At 43.2% G+C, this 22,511-nt stretch overlaps 7 protein-coding genes across 7 annotated transcripts; 2 read left to right on the top strand and 5 right to left on the bottom strand.

The window, feature by feature from the left end:
* Positions 1-5,550: 5,550 nt before the first annotated feature.
* BO87DRAFT_417764 (uncharacterized protein) lies at positions 5,551-6,646 on the top strand. Its single transcript, XM_025626834.1, has 2 exons — positions 5,551-6,283; positions 6,358-6,646. The coding sequence occupies exons 1-2, from the start codon at positions 5,698-5,700 to the stop codon at positions 6,540-6,542; spliced, it is 771 nt and encodes a 256-aa protein (XP_025477437.1). The 5' UTR covers positions 5,551-5,697; the 3' UTR covers positions 6,543-6,646.
* Positions 6,647-6,734: 88 nt separating this feature from the next.
* Positions 6,735-7,884, bottom strand: BO87DRAFT_363840 (uncharacterized protein). The gene is made up of 6 exons (XM_025621715.1): positions 7,493-7,884; positions 7,380-7,432; positions 7,264-7,323; positions 7,117-7,194; positions 6,984-7,061; positions 6,735-6,927 (listed from the first exon to the last, which is right to left on the bottom strand). Exons 1-6 carry the CDS (start codon positions 7,738-7,740, stop codon positions 6,767-6,769), a joined length of 678 nt encoding a protein of 225 aa, XP_025477438.1. The 5' UTR covers positions 7,741-7,884; the 3' UTR covers positions 6,735-6,766.
* A 441-nt stretch (positions 7,885-8,325) lies between these two features.
* BO87DRAFT_378620 (aminopeptidase) lies at positions 8,326-10,506 on the bottom strand. Its single transcript, XM_025623835.1, has 3 exons — positions 10,094-10,506; positions 8,887-10,028; positions 8,326-8,819 (listed from the first exon to the last, which is right to left on the bottom strand). Exons 1-3 carry the CDS (start codon positions 10,350-10,352, stop codon positions 8,694-8,696), a joined length of 1,527 nt encoding a protein of 508 aa, XP_025477439.1. The 5' UTR covers positions 10,353-10,506; the 3' UTR covers positions 8,326-8,693.
* A 1,038-nt stretch (positions 10,507-11,544) lies between these two features.
* On the top strand, positions 11,545-13,029 carry BO87DRAFT_117000 (putative malic acid transport protein). Its single transcript, XM_025617922.1, has 2 exons — positions 11,545-12,621; positions 12,674-13,029. Exons 1-2 carry the CDS (start codon positions 11,626-11,628, stop codon positions 12,887-12,889), a joined length of 1,212 nt encoding a protein of 403 aa, XP_025477440.1. The 5' UTR covers positions 11,545-11,625; the 3' UTR covers positions 12,890-13,029.
* Positions 13,030-13,103: 74 nt separating this feature from the next.
* On the bottom strand, positions 13,104-13,611 carry BO87DRAFT_417768 (uncharacterized protein; the record flags this gene model as incomplete). Its single annotated transcript, XM_025626835.1, has 3 exons — positions 13,104-13,383; positions 13,430-13,445; positions 13,546-13,611. 3 exons carry the CDS (start codon positions 13,609-13,611, stop codon positions 13,142-13,144), a joined length of 324 nt encoding a protein of 107 aa, XP_025477441.1. The 3' UTR covers positions 13,104-13,141.
* An 860-nt stretch (positions 13,612-14,471) lies between these two features.
* Positions 14,472-15,507, bottom strand: BO87DRAFT_339555 (uncharacterized protein). The gene is made up of 2 exons (XM_025620626.1): positions 15,075-15,507; positions 14,472-15,015 (listed from the first exon to the last, which is right to left on the bottom strand). The coding sequence occupies exons 1-2, from the start codon at positions 15,298-15,300 to the stop codon at positions 14,681-14,683; spliced, it is 561 nt and encodes a 186-aa protein (XP_025477442.1). The 5' UTR covers positions 15,301-15,507; the 3' UTR covers positions 14,472-14,680.
* Positions 15,508-16,242: 735 nt separating this feature from the next.
* Positions 16,243-18,309, bottom strand: BO87DRAFT_378623 (sugar transporter). Its single transcript, XM_025623836.1, has 6 exons — positions 18,126-18,309; positions 17,943-18,070; positions 17,687-17,873; positions 17,107-17,633; positions 16,756-17,046; positions 16,243-16,690 (listed from the first exon to the last, which is right to left on the bottom strand). The coding sequence occupies exons 1-6, from the start codon at positions 18,148-18,150 to the stop codon at positions 16,307-16,309; spliced, it is 1,542 nt and encodes a 513-aa protein (XP_025477443.1). The 5' UTR covers positions 18,151-18,309; the 3' UTR covers positions 16,243-16,306.
* Between the last annotated feature and the right edge of the window lie 4,202 nt (positions 18,310-22,511).

Below are 22,511 nucleotides of genomic sequence, written 5' to 3' on the forward strand. Positions count from 1 at the left end.
ACTAATCTTAACTACTGGTTAGAAAGATCAGGTATACTCAGAAGATTAATAACTATAAATTAATTAATAATTTATACAGAGTCTTTACAAGAATAATATATCAGTGGTAATATATTTTTAATTACTGTATTATTAAAATAGATATTAGATTAATTATTAATTAATAATAATCTGATTTTCTGGCTAGCAGCCAGCAGTCTAGTTACTCCTGTATTAAGCTTTTATAGATAATACTAGAAATCTGAATATAATTAAATTAGATTACTAAAGAGAAATATATTAATTATTATCTAAATTATTTTTTATATTATCCTGGTTGGTGGTTATAATAATAAAAAGATTATATAATTTAAATATTTATCTGTATCTAGATATATATAATATTACTAGATTAAGAAAGAGCTAGATTTTTTTTTATTAATATTCTATTTTTAGAATTATTATCAAGATCATTTATATTCTTATTCTTATTAATATAAAAAATTATTATTAGCTTATTATCTTCTTGATCCTCAGCTATAATTATAATAGAATCTAAAGAAAAATTATCAAGAATATCCTGATATTTTTTAGTAATAGTAAAGTAATTAGTATATATCTAGAATATAAGAACTTTAATAATCTTAGAATACAGGTGGCTCCGGTGATAGTAATAGATATTTTAAAAATTATTAAAAAAATATTTAATATTAATATTATTAATTATAACAGTTAGAAAGTTCCTAGCTATATAGTAGAGAATAAGAAACTAATTATAATAGAATTTCTAATAAATAAAGATATTAAAGTATCCAGTAATTTCTAGATAACTATTAGTATAAGTATAATTTTTAATATAATTAATTTATTATTCCAGTCTTTGATGGCCTATATATTTTTAATATTAAGATAAATCTTAAGCTTTTTAAAAGTTATTATAGAAGATAAGAGCTTCTAGTACTTTAAGATATTATAAAAAATCTTATTCAGATCTGAGAATATACTAGAGATTATAAATAATATATTAATAGTAGGATTCTACTGGCAGTAAAAATAAAAGATTTTTTTAAAGATAATTTAGTATTTAAGATATTAATTAGTATTATTATCTAGCCAGGCACTCTTCTTGAATTTTTTTAATTTTAATATAAAGTCTAGAACTGTTATAATTATATAGATATAGTCTTTAGCTTAATAAATCTAATAATAATACTTATAAAGTTTCTGATATATATTCTCCAGATTTTAGAGAATTTTTTTCTTCCAGGATACTTGCTTCTGTATCAGCTAATTAATAAATTAATTAAAATAATTAAAGAGATTATTATAAATATTATAAATCTTATAAATTATAGGTTTACTGTTCTCTGATAAGCAGGAGATAAAAAAAAAAGAATATAAAATTTTAAATAAATATTCTAACTACTTTTATTTTATTAAAGTAAGATAAAGATAATTAATATTATCATGATTCTAGTACTGGATAAAGCTCTTAATAACTAGATATAATTTAATTATATAATAAAATATAAAATAGATTAAGTTTTATCAGATTTTATAATTAAAAAAAGATAATATACTGAAGTAGACTTTAGTTACTGAGTAAACTAAAACTTCTCCTGGTATTAGAGACTTATATTTATAAAATATATAATTTTCTGAATCTATAATTAAGAATTAGAGAAGTAGATAAGAGATAATAGATAAAATATAAAAATCATCTGTAAAAGCCTTATATAAAATACTCTAGAAGTTATCTGTAAAAATCTTATATATCTTATCTCATAGTCCATGGAAGCTTTTTTTAACTGGAGCTAGAATCAAGGCTCAGCTCTGGTTGAAAAGGGCTCCCGGAGTCAGAATCAATCAAGGCTCCAGTTGAAAAGGGCTCCCATGGACTGTAAGATAGAGTATATAAGACTTTTATAAATAATTTCTAGAAAATTCTGCAGAAGTCTTCTATAAATAATTCTTATTATATATCTTCTTAATTATCCAGGAGATACTAGAAGAGATCTCTAGTTTTTTATTATTATTCTTTTATATATATTTAACAGCTTTATTAGTAGCCTTAATTCAGAGTTTCTGAAGAAAGATATTAACAGAAAACTGAATAATATAAATTAAACAGGAAATATAATACTAGCTTTAAATAATTTTTATAAGATTAGAGTCTATTAAAATATTATAAAGATAAGTGTCCTGGCTGAGTTAAGCCTGGAATTCTGATATAATAATATTAAATATAATATTATTATTATTAATATTATTAATAGTTATATCTAACAGCTGGTGGGTAAGATAGTGCTTTTATAAGATTTTTAAAATAATCTTAATTAAATTCTTACTAGTATAGAATCTAGATACTGGTTAGAAGTCTAATAAAATCTTATAATAATCTATATTCTCTGTCAGAAAGTATCTAGTTAAAGTAAGAAATATTTTTTAATCTAGATTAATTTAATAGTTAATTATAATTAATATACACCCGCTGTCTAGAAACTTTAATAGTAGCTAGATATATATTTTCTCTGATAATTTTAAAAAATATTCTTTGATCTATATCTAATAGGGAAAAATAGATATTCAGAAAAATACTAAAGTAATAAGATTAATTATTTATTTAAATTAAATATATTTAATAATATAAAACAGCAGGTAGCAGATAATAAAAAAATATAATATTTAATTAAGAAAGTTTCTTTTATCATAAGTAGTAGAAGTCTAGAGATAATATAATAAATATTAATAATAATAATCTATTAAAGAGCCTACTCATAGAAATACTATTAGTAATTATATATTTATAATAATTCTTTCTCCAGTATCTGTTTAATAATTTGCTTGGAAATATATTAAAATATTTATTTCTTACAGTTTTTATAAAGATAATAGCTCATAGAACTAGTCCTAGAGTTATTAATTATTAGATATTATAAAATATACAAGTATATAATATAAGAAATATAAAAAATATTATTAGAAAATAATATACTTTCTTGAAAATAAGCTTATACTGTTATTATTTTTTCTTAATTAAAGTAAAAGAATAGCTTCTGGTCTTATATATAAGTCTAGCTAAAAGTAATTATCTTTTATTAATTATAAAAAATAAAAGTCTTTTCCGGGAAAGCTGGATATAAAATAATTTTCTGATATTTTATAATATATTTAATATTAAGATTTAGAAAAAAAAATAATATAAGTTAAAAAGCTACTCTCTATCCAGCTATTATTATAATTTATAAAGATCTGTAAGATAGAGAAAGAGAATTTAATAATATTTTTTAAAAATAGATTTAATAATTATAATTAATTTATAATAGGCTATTTATCTGTATAAAAAATTAAAGAGAATAAAGAATAAGAAAAACTTAATTAGTATAATATTATTTTGTTTTTAAATATATATTAATATAAATATAATCTATTATATTTACATGTATTAGGAATATTTAATAATAATAAGTTTTTATTAAAGATATTTTTTAATCTTATCTACAGGTAAGAGTTTGCAGCATCCAGTAACTATTATATAAAATATTTCTGATATAGTAGATAGTCAGGTTTAATCAAGTAATATAAGAAAAAGTTCTATAAAGATATTCTATAATTATTATAATAATATTATTAATAAAGTCTGTAAAAGCCTTTTACAGATCTTACTTAGAAAATATTATCTAAATCTTTATATTTATAATTAACAGATTATAAAAAATATAGATTTTTAGATAGACTAAGTAAGCAGAGTCACACGGAATATTATAATTAAATAATATAGATAATTTATAGTTTTTAGACTTATTATGAATACTTGGACAGTATTTTAAATATATAAAAAAAATAATAAGTTTATTTATTATTATATAAGATAATTTTCAGAGAGATTTACCAGCCTGGGGGAATAATTTAGAAGATATTAATAATTTATTAATAGTATATAATTAAAACAGAGCTGTAAATATATATATTTATTATTATTATATATTATAAAAGCAGTTTTTTTCTATAAACTTAATTATTACTACCACACGAGGTAATATCAGATTAAATAGATAAAGATAGGATAGAGTATATTATTTTTTTTCTTTTAATTATTTTTAGAATTAAGAAGATTAATCTTATATTGGTTATTAGCAAAGATATAAATAGTCAGGATAAATAGTTATTAATCTAAGTATACTTTACCTGTGTTAAGACCTAAAAAAGTATAGTAAGTAGATCTTAATACTAAGAATAATTAAGATAATTAATTATTCTATTTTTAACTGTTCCGCAGTTAGATATAAGGAAATATTATATCTAACTGTCCTTATATCTAACTGTTAACCTGACGGCAGGTATAAATTTTTCCATTAACCTACCCTACCCTGGCCATTAACCACTCTAGAATGCTCCCTTGTTTAGGAGGCCGTGTTGGAATATAATCTCAGTAGATTACTAATAGCCGAGGTCATGTGACCTGAAAACTCCGTAACCTCAACCGCTCCTCCGAGCGCGCCTAGATAGCGAGGAATCAAGCGCTTTTCAATGACTTCAATATTGACCTAAAACGTCGTCTCAACATTTTCTTTTTAATTATAAAATCTGATAAAACTTAATCTATCTTATACTTTATTATATAATTAAATTACATTCAGTTATTAAGAACTTTATCTAGTATTAGAATTATAATAATATTAATTATCTTTATTTTATTTTAATAGAATAAAAATAATTAAAATACCTGCTTAAGCTTTTATATCTTTTTTTTTATCTTCTGCCTGTCAGAGAATAGTGAGTCTATAATTTATAAGATTTATAATATTTATAATAACTTCTTTAATTATCTTAACCAGTCTATTAATTAGCTAGTACAGAAGTAAATATTTTAAAAGAAAGAAATTCTCCAGGATCTGGAGAATATATATTAAAAGCTTTATAAATACTATTATTAAATTTACTAAATTAAAGACTATATTTATATAATTATAATAATTCTAGATCTTATATCAAAATTTAAAAAACTCAAGAAGGGCGCCTGGCTAGATAATAATACTAATTAATATTTTAAATACTGAATTATTTTTAAAAAGATCTTCTATTTTTACTGCCAGCAGAATTCTATTATTAATATATTATTTATATTCTTTAATATACTCTTAGATCTGGATAAGATCTTTTATAATATTTTAAAGCACCAGAAGCTCTTACCTTCTGTAATAACTTTTAAAGAGCTTAAAATTTATTTAAATATTAAAAATATATAGATTATCAAAGACTGGAATAGTAAATTAATTGATCCCCTCGGAATTGGGTGGTCCCCGAGCTGACTCGCCCTGGAGCTTAGCGTCATTATGGAGGAGATCTTGCATCGTGATTTGAAATCGAGATCCCTAAGGCGCATCTTAGCTCCTTCATTAGTGTGCGCTTGACATCATATGCGTGGATTGCGCCACTATTTTGGGATTAGGGGTGTCTCAGAACAGAGGGCTGATGGCTGAGGGCTGAAAGGGCTGGGATTGTGTGGCGAATAAATGGCGCAAGCTCGTAGTGTTGAATAGATGGGTCAATTTGCTTCTGCTGTTGGGGCTAAGGTGTTAAAGCTGGAGGTTTCCTACCTTTCCGTTTCTCTTTCTCATTGTCTTGTTTTCTGTGATCTTTACATTCAATTGATACCTAGAAAATCCCTCATATTATATCATCATATCAACACACTTTCTTTGCTCAATAGACACCATGGACTCCTACGGTCAAGACAACTTTGGTGGTGGCCGTCGCGGTGGTGGTGACAGCTCCGGAGGCAACAACTCTGGCTTCGGCGGTAGTGACTCCCAGTTCGGCGGAGGTAACTCTGGATTCGGAGGCAATGATTCTAGCTTTGGCGGTGGTGGCCGCGGAGGTGACTCCGGCTTTGGAGGTAACGGCGGTGGTAACAGCTTCGGAGGCGACGACTCTGGGTTTGGTGGTGGAAACAGTCGCGACAACAACAACTTTGGCGGTAACGACTCTCAATTTGGTGGGGGTGGCTCTGGGTTTGGGGGAAATGACTCGGGTTTTGGCGGGGGTCGCGGTGGAGGTGACTCTGGCTTCGGAGGTAACGACTCCAGACATGGTGGAAACGGTTCTGGATTCGGTGGTAACGACTCTGGATTTGGTGGTAACAGCTCTGGCAACTCTGGCTTCGGCGGTAATGACTCTGGATTTGGCAGAGGAGGAGATAACCAGAACAACTTCGGGGGGTCTGGTGGTGGAAATGACTCCTTCGGTGGCTCCTCCGGTGGCTCCTCTGGCGGGCTTGGGAGCTTGGTGAACAAGGCAGAAGGTTTGTTTCCCAAAAAACGGCGACACATTTGACTGGAATTGAGGACGTTGGTTGACAATAATCTTCTCTTGTAGGATTCCTCGGCGGCCACGGTGGAAACAACAACCAGGGCGGCTCAAACAACGGAGGACAGGGTGGTAACTCTGGAGGCAACTTTGTCGACTCGATGGTTGACCAGAAGGTTGACCAGTACGTCCCTAGTGGAATGGATGGTGCTGTTAACCAGGGAATCAACCAGGAGGTTAACAAGTTTTTCTAAGGACCTGTCTCGCGAGTTATGGAATGTCAATGTCCCTGAGCATGATAACACTGTCTCAGTAGTTACTTCGATCTTATAATGAATACGTTGTGTCAATGTCATGGGGGACGCTAAGAACGTAAAGGGCCGTGCATGTTCCGTAGTTATGTACAATGAATTCTACAAGGGAAGGCTCCTAGAGTTTTTCAATACCTATGCTATAATATACAGGACTAACACCAAGCTCACAGGTTGTAGGTGTGAGAGTTGATGTTGATGGTCGACACAGTCCAAGTCTTGCCGTTATCCGACGTCGACAGGCCGGAGGAACTGGCCTCGTTGATGGACAGGGTGTCGCCGAAAGAGTTATCCTCGGCGTCAAGGATGATGGTGGTGTCAAGGTACTCTGTATTGCTGTGTTAATCTTATTCTTCTTTCCCGGAAGATGGTTTGGGAACTTACTGTGAGCTCCCGCAGTGCTCTGGCACGCATCGTCCTGGCACTCAACTGCCGTGCCCCAGCCCTGGGCTTGTCCCGAGCCTGGTAATTGTCAGTATACAAGTGGAGCGTCAGTTTAGAAGAGTGGAAAACGCACTGGTCGAAAGAGTAGAGACGACCTCGCCGTTGATCGAGACGGTCTGGTCGTACTTGCCCGTGCTGTCGTTGTACTTGTCTTTACGTAGACGGAGGTTTAGTGTCTATCTTCGACGGCAGGAGCGTGCATAGCTGATAGTATACTTACAGTGCATGGTCACCTTGTCGCCAGCAGAAGCCGGGACTTCCTTGCCACCCAATTGCGTGCCTATCACGAAGTTAGCTTGACCAGTACTGTTATGATAAAGCTGTATCATAACTCACCCTCAAGAGTACTAGCCCAGGTACACCACTGTCCAGAGCTGGCGCCACAGTTTCTGTAACAACCATCAGCAATCGTTCCGATAAGTCATGCTTTTGCTCGGCCAATTACTTACGAGTTAGGGTCGGAGAAAGAAACAGCGAGAGCCTGGATCAGATCACCACCGCTTGTACCCATACCGGGCCAGAGAGCAAGACGGTCCTTCTGAGGGCTAGGAGCCTCGGGCAGAACCAGCGTGGTGTTGGCCTCTCTAATCCACGACTGGGTAGGGCCTAGAGAGAAATACGGGCCAAATCCGACCGTGCTCTGGCCGTGAGCGGCACCGATGGCGGCCAGGAAGGCAAGAGCTTCAATTCCACGCATTCTGATGAGACGGGTAATCCGTGATAGCGTATGACAAGGACTTTGACAGACGAGATAGGAGCCGTTTATCTCATTTTCCAGACCGGATTTACGCTGGCTTTATAGGGAGCGGATTGGACGGCAAGGAAACATGGCCGTGTTGTTTCAACAAAGGGGATGACTCCACTCCACGTTCAGAAGTGCCAAATGAGAATGGTTAATTGTTCCGGGATCGCATGATGGTCTCGATCACTACTCTACAGACACTTTCGCGACAATTTCGGAGGAACTTCCGTTTCACGCCCTGCTCGGAGTCACCCCGTAGAGTAGTTTGCAGACCCTGAGGGTTCTAGCGTGGCCCTAGTGTCAATCCTCGACGCTCGGAGGCCACCAACGTTTCATGGCGGTCTCGAAATTGTCGATCTCTTCCCGGAGGGGGAGAGGGCAATATATCATGGTATATCATGGTATAGGGCAGTAAGCTGTTATTGCACTAATCGTAGGTAAATTAAGAATCGGCATTTACTATGTCTCTGAATCATTCCTCCTTTTAGCTTAGATTGAAGGTGTCTACGTGATGTTTGGAAAATAGATTGAGCGGCGATGCAGCGCTTACATTCTGTTTATCATCTCATTGCTAGACACTCTGGTCCCTCGTAACATCATTGCAAATGCTACAGATAAGATCAGATTCACAGAGATCCGTATGAGGGTGCCAGAGGAGAAGGATGGAGGAAAGTTGGAACCATTCAAGGCAAGTCCCGAACCGTTTCCCCACAAGTACATGCGTTCCTGAACAGACAATCTTCTAACGAACGTTTACATGATACAACAGTTTTTCCCGGGCGATGGTCTACATGAAAAGTGACAGTCTATTCGTTCATCTCATAAGTTCCAATCTGACTTAGCCTCAGGACAAGAAGGGTCCCCGCTACAGATATTGCCCCACTACCAAGCTTAGGGGTACATGAATCTTACAACTGCAGGTAGTGGCCATGGTACTTCGGTTCCTCATAAGCAAGTGGACTGATAGGTTCATCGGACCGCTCCGGGAATCCGTCGAAGGATATGGCGTAAGTCGCAATAGAGTGGGCAACGAGCTGTTTTGAATCACACTAATCAGCAAAGGAATGATCCGCATAAGGGTAACTACTGTAGTGATCCTACCTTGGTGTTCCATTCCCACGCGGTCAGGTTCACATTGGCCACCGTGTCGCAGAGCTGGTGGTAGCACGGGTCATACCATTCTCCAGCAACGCCGCCAAACATTTCCGCTTCTTCGGCCGTCTTGATTCCCTCAGCTCCCGTGGCAATCCCACCACCGGGAATACCATGCCGGATGAAGGCATCATAGTCGCTGCGTCCATCGAAGGGAATGTACGTGTAGTTGAACCCATGAGCATCGTAAAACTCAGTGTAGAGATCACGAAGCTCCTCGGATCCCTCGGGGTTCACAGCGTTAGTGGCATTGTACACTTGGTACGCAAAGTTGGGCGATCCGAGCATGTCGTAGTCCATGAACAAGCGGATCTTGCGGTTCTCTTCCGGGGTGAGAACGGACACATAGTAGTCAGATCCGAGAAGGCCCTCCTCCTCGGCGGCCCACCAAGCAAATCGCACACAGTTGTTGACACGGAATTGGGTGAGCAATGTGGCAAGTTCCAAAAGAGTCAGAGTACCAGAGCCATCATCATTGATACCCGGGCCCTCGGCCACACTGTCACTGTGGCCACCCAGCATTACACAGTTGTCAGGGTCACCATCCGTGGTCTGCGCGATGATGTTGGTGGTGTGGATGGTCTCGACAATCGCATCCATGTAGGCGATAGCGTCGACCTTCTCGCCTTTCTTCAGCTTCTCCAGGACCGGGGCAGCATCCGCGTCGGAGATACCAAAGGTAGCAACATGATCGGGTGTTGGGTTTCCTAGAGTTCCGCTCAGGTCACCCCGCTCGTTGTTGTAGATGACAGCAGCGACGGCTCCCGCTTTACCAGCCAATTGAGACTTTGTCCCAAACGGACAGCTTCCCCGACTAATAAATGCAACGGCGCCTTCCAAGTTGGAAGGGTAGTCCGAGGCCTCACACCCGAGGTTAGATACAGCAACCAGGGGGCCATATACCGGCTCCTTATTCTTCGTTGGGGGGGTGAGACCCATTGGTGTAGCCGACTTAGGAACATCGTGACCAAGGACAAGGCGAGACTCGAAGACATTACCGCTCACGGCAGGGAAGGACTGATTGACGACAGTATAATAATCACCGAGGTCGGTAAGGGCGGAGTATATGTAGTCGAGCGTGCCAAGATGACCTAGGTAAGCGGACTTGTCAACCAATTGTCTTTATTCTAGGAATATTAGGAGAGGTGTTTAGGACCTTTGCTGCCAATGACGCGAGTGGGATGGTTATACTCGTCTTCTCCCAGCTCCGCGATCTTGTATAGCTGCCGGGCTCTGTCCAACAGGTTCTCCGCCTTGACCTGCTCCTGAAGCAGCGGAGAGCTAACTAGTGGTTTGTCACCTGCATTTGTCGTCGGCCGCTGTGAATTGGACTCTTGGACTAAGGGTAACTGTAGAGCACCGACCTGGCCCAGAAGCACTGGGACCAGATGTAGCGCCGCGGAGTCGATACGCATGGAGGGCGAAAAGAGACACTATTTGAATGATGATATCTATCAGGAATGATACAAGACAGAGAACTCGTAAGATAAGAGAATAGAGCCCGTCGAATGGAGGCTAGGGAGGAGGCGAGACAGGGAGAAGATCAAACAACAACAGCTTGTGGAGGAGGAATAAATACGGGGAGCTGGGAAGGGGAGCTTCCTGCCAGGAACCGGTCAGATGATAAGCGATAAGATAGACCCGTGACACCCAGCTGACCTGCCTCATCGGGAAAGGCGTCATGATCGGCCCGATTGGGGTTAGTGCAGCCTCACTTTCCATCTTCTCGGCAACACCTGGAGTCACCACCATTTCGGCACAAGCCATCCTGCTTCTGCATGATGAACTGATTTTCTTTCTTCGTACCACTGGCAATCGGTTGGCAAATCTCGTGGAGTCAATCGGAGTCGTTCCGTGGAATCCAACGGCAAGCACGCCCTTCCTCTCCCGACCCGAGCGGGTCCTTTGATCAGCGTCACTGGGGAGCTTTGGTTCCCCATGGCACTCATCAAGACCCTGAATGTCTGTTCTGACAATGTAGCTCAACGGATACAATCTTACGGTTCGCTATCGCCCTCGGTCTTGCTAAACAATGAGCTTCTAGATCGGATTAGAGGCCAGACCCGTCCGCATGCCCCAGTCGATACTTCAGGTGATCTAGCCTGGTGATTCTCATTCCGAAACCATCAAGCTATTGCTAGAGACGATGTCCGCGCAAGAACCTGATACTTTTTCGCAAGTGATAGTTGCTGTGATACACGACTAGGCGGGCCCTTCCCAGCGCAACAAGCACTCCCATAGCTAGAGGGAGAACAGAATCGCTGTGCTACGTCTGACTGGAGCCACGGCTATCAGTCGCCTGTATCCGAATATTAGTATTCGATACAGTTATCGGGAAGTTGAACGGCGCCAGTTCCATGGAATCTCCCAACGGACAATTACCACCCATTTTCTTGCGCCGAGTTACGTCACTACGGCCTCATTTAGAACTGACAAAGGTTGGTCAAAGTAGTAGCAGCCCCGTTCTAGATCTTATCCCGTTGCCTCTTCTTTCGGACAGGCTTTTTGCTGTCAATCGGAACTAAATCTCGCGATCACCCGCATGTATCTACTGCTACACGGTCAAAGGGATCATGATGTCATTCAGGTCAGCATAGGCTGAGATTTGAATTTGTTCTTTCTTCAAAGCAATCTTACCAAAACCCTCTTCTTGCTTTACAGGGCATTGGCTCTGGATTGCTCTGCGAAATGCCAAATCATGAAGCCCATGACACTGCAGTACCAACATCGCCAATCTGCATCGCAATATGGAACTTTTCCTCCCAATGGTTTCTGATACCACAAGGTACTGGTGTAATAGCCATTATTCTTCATCAACTGGACTATCAATTCCATGGTCTGCGTATTATCTCTGTGATAGTTTGGGTGTATACAATCGTACTCCTGGCACTATGCGTATCCGTCTACCTTGCGCGAATCTTCATGTATCCACGGCACGTCGCACGAGCACTCCGGTCAAGCATGGTGGAGGTATCATGTCTCACTAGTGTCTCTATAACGCTCACAACAATCATTCAAATGATCGCCTTGGCCGTTGCCCAGCAATGGGGTGCAGGATGGCCAATGGCCTCATACGTCCTGTGGTGGATCAACACGGCTATGGCTCTAACTGCTGTTATGGGAATACCGTACGTCTTCGTGAAGCTACAAGCTCCCGGAATCAAGGCTGTCGTACCTTCCGTTCTACTTCCATTGATATGTGCGCTAACCTCCGCCGCGGGCGGAGGTGTCGTATGTGAGTATAGTGGAATTGGCGCTCGGCTGCAAGTCCCTACCATCATTGTAGCATACCTTGAAGTCGGTGTCGGTATTCCGTTGGCAATGTCCTTTGCTGATGTCTTCATTGCGCGTCTCTTCGAGCGCGAATTTATGCCCATGGAACAGGTCTATCAAGATATGATTCTCTGTGGCCCGTTTGGACAGGGCAGCTTTGCGCTGCTGATTCTCGGGCAGGTCGTACGGTCTGGGGCATTTGCAGAATACGACCGGGGGTCATTCTTAACCGCTGAAGCAGCGACCCCAATTAGCTATGCCAGCCAGTTGGCTGGTCTGTTGTCTTGGGGCTACGGAACCTTCTGGTGGGGCTACGCCATCATAAGCATTCTGCATACGGCTATCAAACAACCAGGGGGTTGGCGGAGGATACAATATTCACTTTCAGCTTGGTCTCTGGTATTTCCGTGGGTGGGTGTACATTTACCTTTGAGATTTATCATTATCTTACAACATGTTGCAGGGTGTCTACACCAATGCCGCCGTCCAGCTTGGCAAAGTCATGGACTCGCCTGCATTCAAGGTGTGGTCGACCGCTTTGACCCTCATGCTCCTCATCATATGGATTGTGAATCACATCTTTACCATTAAGGGCTTAATTACAGGGCAAATCTTGTCACTCCAGCACGGATGGCGGGCCGGCCACTATCAAGCCGGAGAAGTCGATAAGCAGGTCTAACATTAGCCAAATACTACGACTACATGCGTGGAAACCCTCGACGGTATTTATACGGTGTTATATAAGTTATTCATCATAAAGGGGATTACATGTTCATAGTAAGCATTATTATATAACCGATAAATCACCACTCTGCCCATACGGCCTCAATTCAAACTAAATTCAATCAAACTTATCATTTGCAGCCTCAAACGCATCAGCCTCATCATGACCAGAGACGCCTCTACTCATCCTCGCACCATCCGTGAAGGCCTACTGGTCAGTGACTGGCTGACCGTACTCATCGACGGTGGTCTCGAAGAATTCCTCCGGACCCCAATTGGAGGTTGGATCGGCTGCCAGGGATGCCGCAGTGGCTGACTCCGATGAGTATTGCTGCCTCTGAGCGGCTCTTTGATCCTGGGTGGTGTTGCGAAGACGACGGCTCTGGTCTTCGTTTTGAGGGTATCGGAATGCGGTATCTGTTTTGGTGTGCGGCATTTTGATGGTTGTTGCTGTAGATGTTAGATATGCATAGATTGAGGAAGTGTTCGGACTCACTTTCACTTCGAAAGTCCTATGTAATTGCGATAGATTACTCAGATCATCTTTTCATGATTGTATATGTCTACTCAAGCACAGCGACCAATCTCGCCGTCTATATACTGTCCCCTTACCACTAACTGCCAGTGCCCGTAAATGACGTTCAAGTTCCCAAGAAGGCCAGCAACCTCATGACGCATCTCTCATCGCCACCATCACCATTCCCTCAAAAACAAAATCATGAAATCTTCTCCTGCCCCTGGTTATCAATAACTGTGTCTTCAAGATGTGGATAAAGTGGGTCACAAACTGCCCGCAGTATGGCTGTCTCGACCCAAGTAAGCTCAAGCTTCGCTAAAATAGCATTATCCCGCAGATATTGGGTTTGAGGTGAAGTCGAAGTTCCATCATAACTGCCTGAGCTGCGTAAAGGAGGTGACATCACCGTGAAATATGGAACGTTCTATGTGAAGTGGAAGAATGTCATAGATCAGGATCTGAGATGCAATCCATTACCTTCGGCTGTAGTGTGTTTTCTGCCACCGCCTTTTTATACAGATTCCCAGCTCCTTTTTCTGGAACTGTACGTTTCCAAAATCCGCAAAATCCGAGGATTTTCGCTCGAGGTTCGCTAGGTTCTGCCGCTTCTGGCGGTCAGAGAAGCGGTATACTCACCGCCCAACGTGGTGCGGATTCTGCCATCGATTGCGTATTAACGCTGCACCTCGTCGGGTTTTTGGGATTTGTCTTGAGTATGTGTTTGCTTATATTCTTTGTTTCGGAAGAGTTCGACTGGTTTGTGACGAAATTGAGCGTCTAGATGTTATTTGTCATGGCGAGGCGAGGTTGATCTAGGTTTGTGATGCCTTGCACTCAGACCATTATGCCAGTCCTACCCGGCTGTGTTACTTTTACTGCTTGATTGACTATGAGAGATATCTGTTTCTGTTTGATGCTCTTTGAGGTGAAGGTCGCGAATCTATCTTGGCTGGCTATCGAGGAAGTACACTGGTATCTTCTTACGCTGGATTAAGGCCACTAAAATTTGGTGCTTCATTAACCGGCATCATGTATATTCGAGAAGGACGAGGTACTGGTCCGGAAGCTAAGATATACAGGATATTTGATTATACAATCAGATTAAAAGGATATGGCAAATTCTTGGCTGCATAAAGAAAACAGAAGAGCCAAAAGAAGTCATAGCAGGCCGTTAGATCATATCATCATATCATATCATTTCAGCAGGCAAACACATGCTCGAGTACCATCTCACTTGCTGCCAAATCCTGGGATCGCGTTCCCCCAACTCTTGGCTCCACTAGCAACAGAGGACCCAGCCGACTGTATTCCAGTGGCCAGTCCCTGGCCAGCCTTCTTGGAGTTATCGACAATGGGATCGGTTGCTCCTCCAAGAGGGCCTCCATAAGAGCCATTTTCATCTTTTCCTCCACGCTCGGCGCGATTGAACCCCTCCTTTGAAACCATGTTACCAACTGGAGCCAGCAGACCGTTTTCGCCCAACTGGTTTCCAACGAGATTATTTACGTCGTCTTGGATCTGGTCGACTTGCTTAACGCCGGTGACCTTGGTCTTGGAGAGGTTGTCTGATTGCAATAGTTAGCATACGCATGAAGGGCAGACAATAGAAATGTTTCTAGCGTACCCTTGGTCACGTAGGAAGCCTTGTTATCACCTTTGCCAAACCACTTAAGATATTGATCCTCCAGCCAAGGCATCCACTTCTCGTATTGCTCGTTGTAGGCTTCTTTCACCCACTCCGTGAATGACTGCTTATCGCGTTGCTCGGCGGGAAGGTTGTCATACAGCTTGCGCTGTTCTTCTTCGGTGTGGTTGGGCGTCGTACCCATGGTTTGCTTGATAGAATCCATTTTGATCGCTTGGAAGGTAATGTTCAATTCAGGATGAACGAGGTATGTTCCAGAGAAGTCACGGTTGATAAAGAATGGTTCCGAACATGGTGTTCCACGATGCTCCGCTCAAAGTATATATGTGGTGAGGTGGTCTGGATGAGGGACGGCATGACGTATGTGGGTTTGCCAAGCGCAAATGCCTCGCTGTGTCTATACACGGTAGAATATCAGGTTCTGGCTTATAGATTGCAGACGTGGTTCCTCTATCGGTGGCTGTGATCACGTGACAGATGGCGAGGGACGCGTCGAGGGAAGCTGGGATGACGTCATGGTAGATTTGCGTTTGCCGTCCACTCAGTGTGCACAAGTACGTCACAGCTGAGATAAGTAGGAATGTGTCACCTGAGTTATTCAGTTAATGCGAATTTCTAATTTTCCACCAATCGGTTATTATGAAGGCCCTATGAGACTCAATTTGGTTAGATGAGGAAATAGTATGTGACACCCTGGTTTGACAGCTGCATCAAGATCTCGGGATCATCAAAATTGATGATCAGGGGTCTGTCGCGGTCCGCCATCCACCTCGTACTGAAGGCGACTATCTGTCCATTATTGGTACGAGTAGTACTACTTAGTAGTAGTATGCTTATGTTCTCCAAAATAGACACCAGATCGACAAGCGCCTGTAGTACCCACATGATGAATGACTATAGACGTCAAAATGTAGCAAATGAAGATTAGCAGACAGTCCATAATGACATGGACGACTAGGTACTGTACTTACACAAGTACTATATTGGGAAGGACCGATTTACTCGATTGGTGTAAGAACACGTGGAATGGACCTGAGGTGAACACGTGGAGACTTCAGCAGCCTCACATCATCTACACTGAATCATAACTTTCAATCATTACTTCGCCCCAGCATACTTGATTCACCATGGATGACATTCCATTATGCTTCCATACGATCATTCACTGTTCTCATATAAAATCGCTAACTCATCTAAACAAATACAGTTCATCACGCCATCTCATCATGAGTCGACACAACCCCCTTCTCCTGGTCAACCATGTCCTTGTGCTTGTGTCGCTCAATTTCTTCGCCGAAGCGGTCATGGATCTGGTGTGTTTTCCAGGGCTTCATATCGGTCTCAAACATCAAGTCAATGTCTTCAAGCGATCGTCGAGCAGTCTCTGGATAGAAAAAGAACACATGGAACGTCATCACAGTGCAGAAGACACCGAAGATGATATAGGTCTTCCACTGAATGTTGGTGAAAGCAGGTGCCACAAAGTACGCCAATGCAAAGTTGAAGATCCAGTTACCGGCAGCCGAGAGACCGACACCCTTTGCACGGTACTTGAGAGGGAAGACTTCAGAAGCGTAGATCCACGCTACGGGAGCCTATATCAGGTCACATTAGCTGAGGCCGACTTTGGAACGTCTCGAGAAATTGGCAAGCTACGTACCCAGGTGAAACCATAAACAGCAACGAAGATGTATGAGCAAGCAATGACACCTTTGCCGGGTGGTCCTGTAATTGACCACTTCAGATTCGAATTACCATCGACAGAGTCAACATGATGACCACGTGAGGCCATAAGACCAGCAATAGCGAAGTGGCAGGCCATGCACAGGACGGATCCAGTGAGAAGCAAAAGTCGTCGACCGATCCGATCAACAAATGGCAGGATGGAGCCTGTTGTGACCAAGAAGATTACGTACTGAATGGCTGAAGAATACAGAGTCGTGTTTCCAGACTATACAAAACTGTCAGTTCGGTTTCAAGAGCATCTGCCTGAAGTACAAGGCAGACTTACCATGCCAGCCATGTTGAAGATATACACGACATAATACATCGCAACATTGCCCCCGAGCAACTGCTGCCAGACCTGAGCACTGACACCGCAAACGGTACGTTTCCAAATCTTTGGTCCGAACAGGGAAAGGAATGAAACATCCTTAGCCTCCTGGGCGATGCGTGCTGCTTCCTGCACTTCTTCGTATTCCACTTGGACCACGGGATCGTTGCGGTCGCCCTTGGCATGCAGTAGAGCCAAAGTATCCAAAGCCTCCTCCCATCGCTCTTTACTTGCCAGCCAACGAGGCGATTCAGGAAAAAAGGGCAATGCGGCAAGCAGGATGAGGGCTGGGATACCCTGGACACCCCACGAAACTCGGAAAGAAGCCGCTCCAGCCAGACCTTTGCCACATCCGTATGAGATCAAATACATGATGAGCATACCCCATTCAATGGCCCACTGCTGGATACCGACGATACGGCCACGGATACGAGCGGGTGCTAGTTCAGCGAGATAAACGCAGACCTGTGAGGATGTAATACCGACTAGAGCATCGTTTAGTATATCTTGATCCCAGAAAGATAGCTGAAAACCGTACCGGACAAACCGCTGATCACTCTCCCGGCAACCAAGTGAGCGACGTTTTGGGCACTACACTGAACGGCAGCACCGATGACCCAAATGCAACACGCCAGCATGAGGGAGTAGCGACGACCAATTCGGTCTGATATGAAGCCGGCAGCGAGAGCACCAGCAAAGGAGCCAGCAGACATGGAAGCGGTGATCTAGGAAAGATTCGATTATCATCAGTCATTTGTGTCCATTTTGACGTTTTGAAGGGCTTGGTGACTTACACCACCCTGCAAGTCGGAATCAGGAGAGTTGAAGTATTCCAGATACTGATCCGTGCCAATCCAGGCACTCATGGAACTGACATCGAAGCCGAACAAGGCACCGCCGATGGTGCCGAAGCCAGCCAGCACTGCATATCTCCGTTAGCTTGAGCAGGACGGTCACTGTTAGGAGTCCAGTCATACCGTAAATATTCGAAATGGTATACATGATGTCCAACGGTCTCACCGAGCTGTTCACGACGAGTGGACTGCAACCCGGCGAGAATGCGGAGAAGCCACCCGGGACCCGGGCCACATTTATAGAGAGGACACTTAGGAAGTAGCTGCCGAAGCTGCATCGCGCCGGTACGGCTTCAACGGCATGGCGTCACGGACGGACTCGCGGTGCAGTGGGTGGTGCGAGACACGCATGGCCGATAAACCCCGAAAAGAGGAAGGATCGCCGGGGCCTATAATGCGGAGGTCCGGGGATTCAGGATGGAGCACGAATCAGAGGATCCGGGGACGGATGGGGGTCTGCCTCCCGAGTGGAGGGCCTCACGGCCCCGGATCCAGTCGGTTGATTCTGCGACGGAGATTTTCCTTCTTTGTGCCTGCCGTCCGGCTGAATGCCATTTTAACCGAGTTCGGGTGAATTGACCTTGCCTGGGAACCCAAGGGCTCATTTCTGGAGACCCCATGCGGAGTAATTATTATCACCCATGACCTACCTCTCCAGGAGGCCTAGTCTACTACTAGTTCTCGTCATTGGCATCCTGTCTGTCTCGGTAAGGCTTCGCTTGAGAACGATGGCATGTGCATCCGACAGCCCGACACCTCGCCATCCATGGGTTCTCCAGACAGTGCCGAAAAGGAATGCTGAACGTATTCTCCACTCGGCGACTTTGACGCATAGTATATTAAACCATAAAACCGGAGCTCGGTTCTCCGGTCTTGTCCAATCAAAGAAGTGCAACGTGATGGTTGCTAGCAACACAAACACACGTGTATATCTCAGGGCCTCAACCTTGGACTTTCTCTATCGCTCATTCGCCCCTCATTGTTGTAACCCATTACCCTACATGATCTGATTGGGCCACCCCCAACTGGGAAGCTCTGAAAGTTGTATAGCACACTCTGCAGGACACGAGTTTTAAACACTATCAAAGTGGCTGCCTGGGTGTGGCTGCACTAACCCATTAGCCCAGTCCATGGCTTCGGCTACTTCGCACTTATGACCTATGATCACCTGGGAGGCGCTCCATGGCCAATGGGGAATATCCTGGCACAGTCACTGTTTGTTCATAGCTCCTGACTGCATTTGATATCAAAATCTATGAGTCAGCGGAATAACCATGCAGTTTCCCGACACGAATTCAATCATGGGAACCATGCGACATAGGGAGAATAAAGCGGAAAGCACCACTGAGTGACAAGAAATGGTGGTAGAATTGAGCACATGGACAGTGTAAACGGTTCCTCTCGTGGAAGTATCTATCAGTGGAAACACAAGTAATTTTGAGATCCTCCCACGAAGACTTGCTAGGGGTCATCTACTGCTTCCTAAGCAGATCTTCAGACTACCTGAGAGAAGTAGCTGGAGTTTTGGAGAAGACTACTGTATCATCAAGAGACTTTCGAAGCCTGTCGTAACCTCCAGCAGTCAGTAATAACCAGCCAACAGACCCAGGGTGATGCTCTCTTGAGCATGATTGCATCTTGAATGCATGGCCTACCCCTCGTATTCATCTCTAAGCGAAGCTTGGAAAGTGCCTGCGTGCGTCCACTGCTCATGCGACAAATAGGGAAACGTGAGATGGAACCAGATGATCCCAACTGCCTCCTGCTCTATGATGAATAGAGTTCCTGGGCATCGGGGAGAAATGCTGCCGTTATGTTACCAGGACAATCCGTACATGCTATGAGCATTGCGTTATAGATGGGCGCTCGCACATGCAGGCAAATATGTTGCTGGAAGTGTTTGCTATGGACGTTGCGACATGCCTTTCGTGATCAAAATTGGCAGTCTTACAAATCGTCGTTTGAAGTGCAATTCAGATTCTACCTGGCGATTCAATAAGCAGTGGCAAGTCGCTAATATGCTAAATTGCGATCCTTCTCTGCACTAGTGGTTCCTCGCTCCGACAATTTATTGGCTGCGCAGACCTCAGGGGACTTAAACTGCTCCGGAGTCACTGGGACGGTCTACAGCTATTAAGCATTCCAATAGAATTAACTTGTGCGATACGATTCCCTCCCCAACAGCTGATGTTACTATGGAACACTCTGCCAGTAGCCTAACCGCAGCAGTATACACTGCATGACGACCTTTGTACAAGGAATGCTTCCGATCGCTTATAAAGCAGTTCGCCGCTAGCTCCATGTCTCGGAGCATGATCTGAGCGCCAATATCACCGGTGGGGAATGTGGAGGACGTAGACCCTTGTTCCTAGTAGAGGAGTAGTCTAATGACTCACCACCGCTTATGAAGCTCCGGCCAAAGTGGCCCCGTTCGCGGAATTGATGCGTGCATTTGGGAGTCTACGCTCATCGTGAATCCGACTCTGAAGATTACATGATCAGTCTGGTACTGACTTTGCTTTTTCGTCCAAGATGAGAATTTCCTGCCTCTCCCACGCTGGAAATGTCTAGCGTGTGCTCAAGGACCAGTACGACGATATCATTACTATGCTGATTTGGACAGATCATGCTAGAACAACTGGTTTACATCGACTTCTTTCCTCATTTTAACTCACGTCATAGCTATATTGGCTTTTGCTACCTTTGCTTATCCATGTGTGGTAGCTAAACGTTCTTTGGACTTCCTTGTTCGTCGGCTGAAGGGTTTGGCATACAATTGATGCGCGATAAAAGAAACAGAACAATGAGTATCAGATGGCCTTCATTACTTTGCGGAAACTGGTCAGGGTCGACTGCGCAAGGGGGTTCGTGACTACATTGACATGTCCGGGATAACTGAAGGCACCAAAGCAGCGATGAACAAGTGCAAGCAGTTGCGACACTATCTGGTGGGATCAATATGAGAGAGTATATCCCCGTTTAACTCAATGCTGTTCTGGCGGATGTCGAGGACGAGTGTCAGTCTCGACTCCCAATCAGGTCAGTAGCCACAATCCAGAAACGGGGGGGTTCCAGGTTCGAGTCGAGACGCAAGGGACAACGCTTTTGCCGCACGTATTGCAGCTTCTGACATTGCCTCAGCAGATCCGACTACAATGTTCGGATTTTCTGTTAGTCTTGGAATATCCTGTGACTGCTGAACTGGCGGTGAGCTGAAGCCAAATCTGATACAGGAGACATCGCCATTCCGAGACCTTTCGAGAACACTGCGCCCCGGGGCGAGAGGAGAAGAAAAAAGGTTCCACGGCCGTTATACCTCCAATCCTTTTGGTCCTGAGTGTTGGAAATGGCAGACGACTGTGAATCCGAGCAATGCGACCGTATACAGTGCAGGGGTCCTAGGTCATGCTTGGAGGGTTCGTCTACAGGGCAATAGTATCAGGGGGTTAGAGGACGAACAACAGCTAACTGAGGGATTAAGCTCTCCATGCAAGATCATCAATCCTCGATCAGTTACGCACGTGTTGCATGGCCAGCGAGGTTGCAATGGCAGGTAGGATATGGCGACCACTGAAGTTATTATTGGGATGCCTTGCGGGCCAGCGCCCGATCGGCGACTCTCCCACCACTCACGGCCAACATCACATGAACTGACTCTGTACCACAAGAGTACAAGAGTTTACTGTCAGCTCACTCTAGACTACCTTGAAGGCAAGCAGACGTGCCCTTACTTCCGTGGCTACCCGAGTTGCTCATCGCGTGCCGGTCTGACACCACTTCCGGGGATGTTTGCGATGAGCCAATGGCCCGTCCCAGGTAGCTGGATGCAGGCGGCGCAGCAACAGCTCTGCAAGCTACGAAGGCTAAATTGATAGCTTATTCCACATCCCCTCAGAGGGGCCGCAGAAGCCAAGCTCTATTAATTTCTCGCTCCGGCCCTGATTGGTTTTCCAGTCGACGCGTCAGATTACCCCAACTGGAGAGAGATAACAACCAGACTAACTACTAGTAACCACCAGACTAAGTGTCTATCTACCGCTGCCAGAGATAACCATTGCTCGCCCAAACACCGATAGCGGATGTCTTGACCCCTGACAACAGCTTAATCTCCGCTCCTCTTCTTCGGTCTTCATGTACTCCGTCCGCACCGTTAGTTAGGTCTGGAACAACCCGGCCTTCTCCCCGCTGTCTCAGCTACCAGGTCGGTTGCCCATTGTGTTACCGCCGATCCCGGCGTCCAAGATGTAAGGGATATGGGACACGTCGGGGACAGCCTTTCCATGCTCTACCCACACGATTATGACATGCGGTGGTCATCTATTGGGGGACTGACCGTTTCGGGCCTTCGCTCGCATTGGTTGTACCACCTATCGTCCCCTCCGCCCCAAGCCTTTCGAAGTCTATAATGTAACCCTTTCGACTTGGAGAGCCCATGAGGCGCACTCGGAGAGGTTTCATTTGCGGCAACTCGGGGAAGAAGATAACATGGCACGCCCAATTGTCCAGAAG

This window comes from Aspergillus neoniger (genome assembly GCF_003184625.1).
Source record: "Aspergillus neoniger CBS 115656 unplaced genomic scaffold BO87scaffold_26, whole genome shotgun sequence".
Lineage (NCBI taxonomy): Eukaryota > Fungi > Ascomycota > Eurotiomycetes > Eurotiales > Aspergillaceae > Aspergillus > Aspergillus neoniger.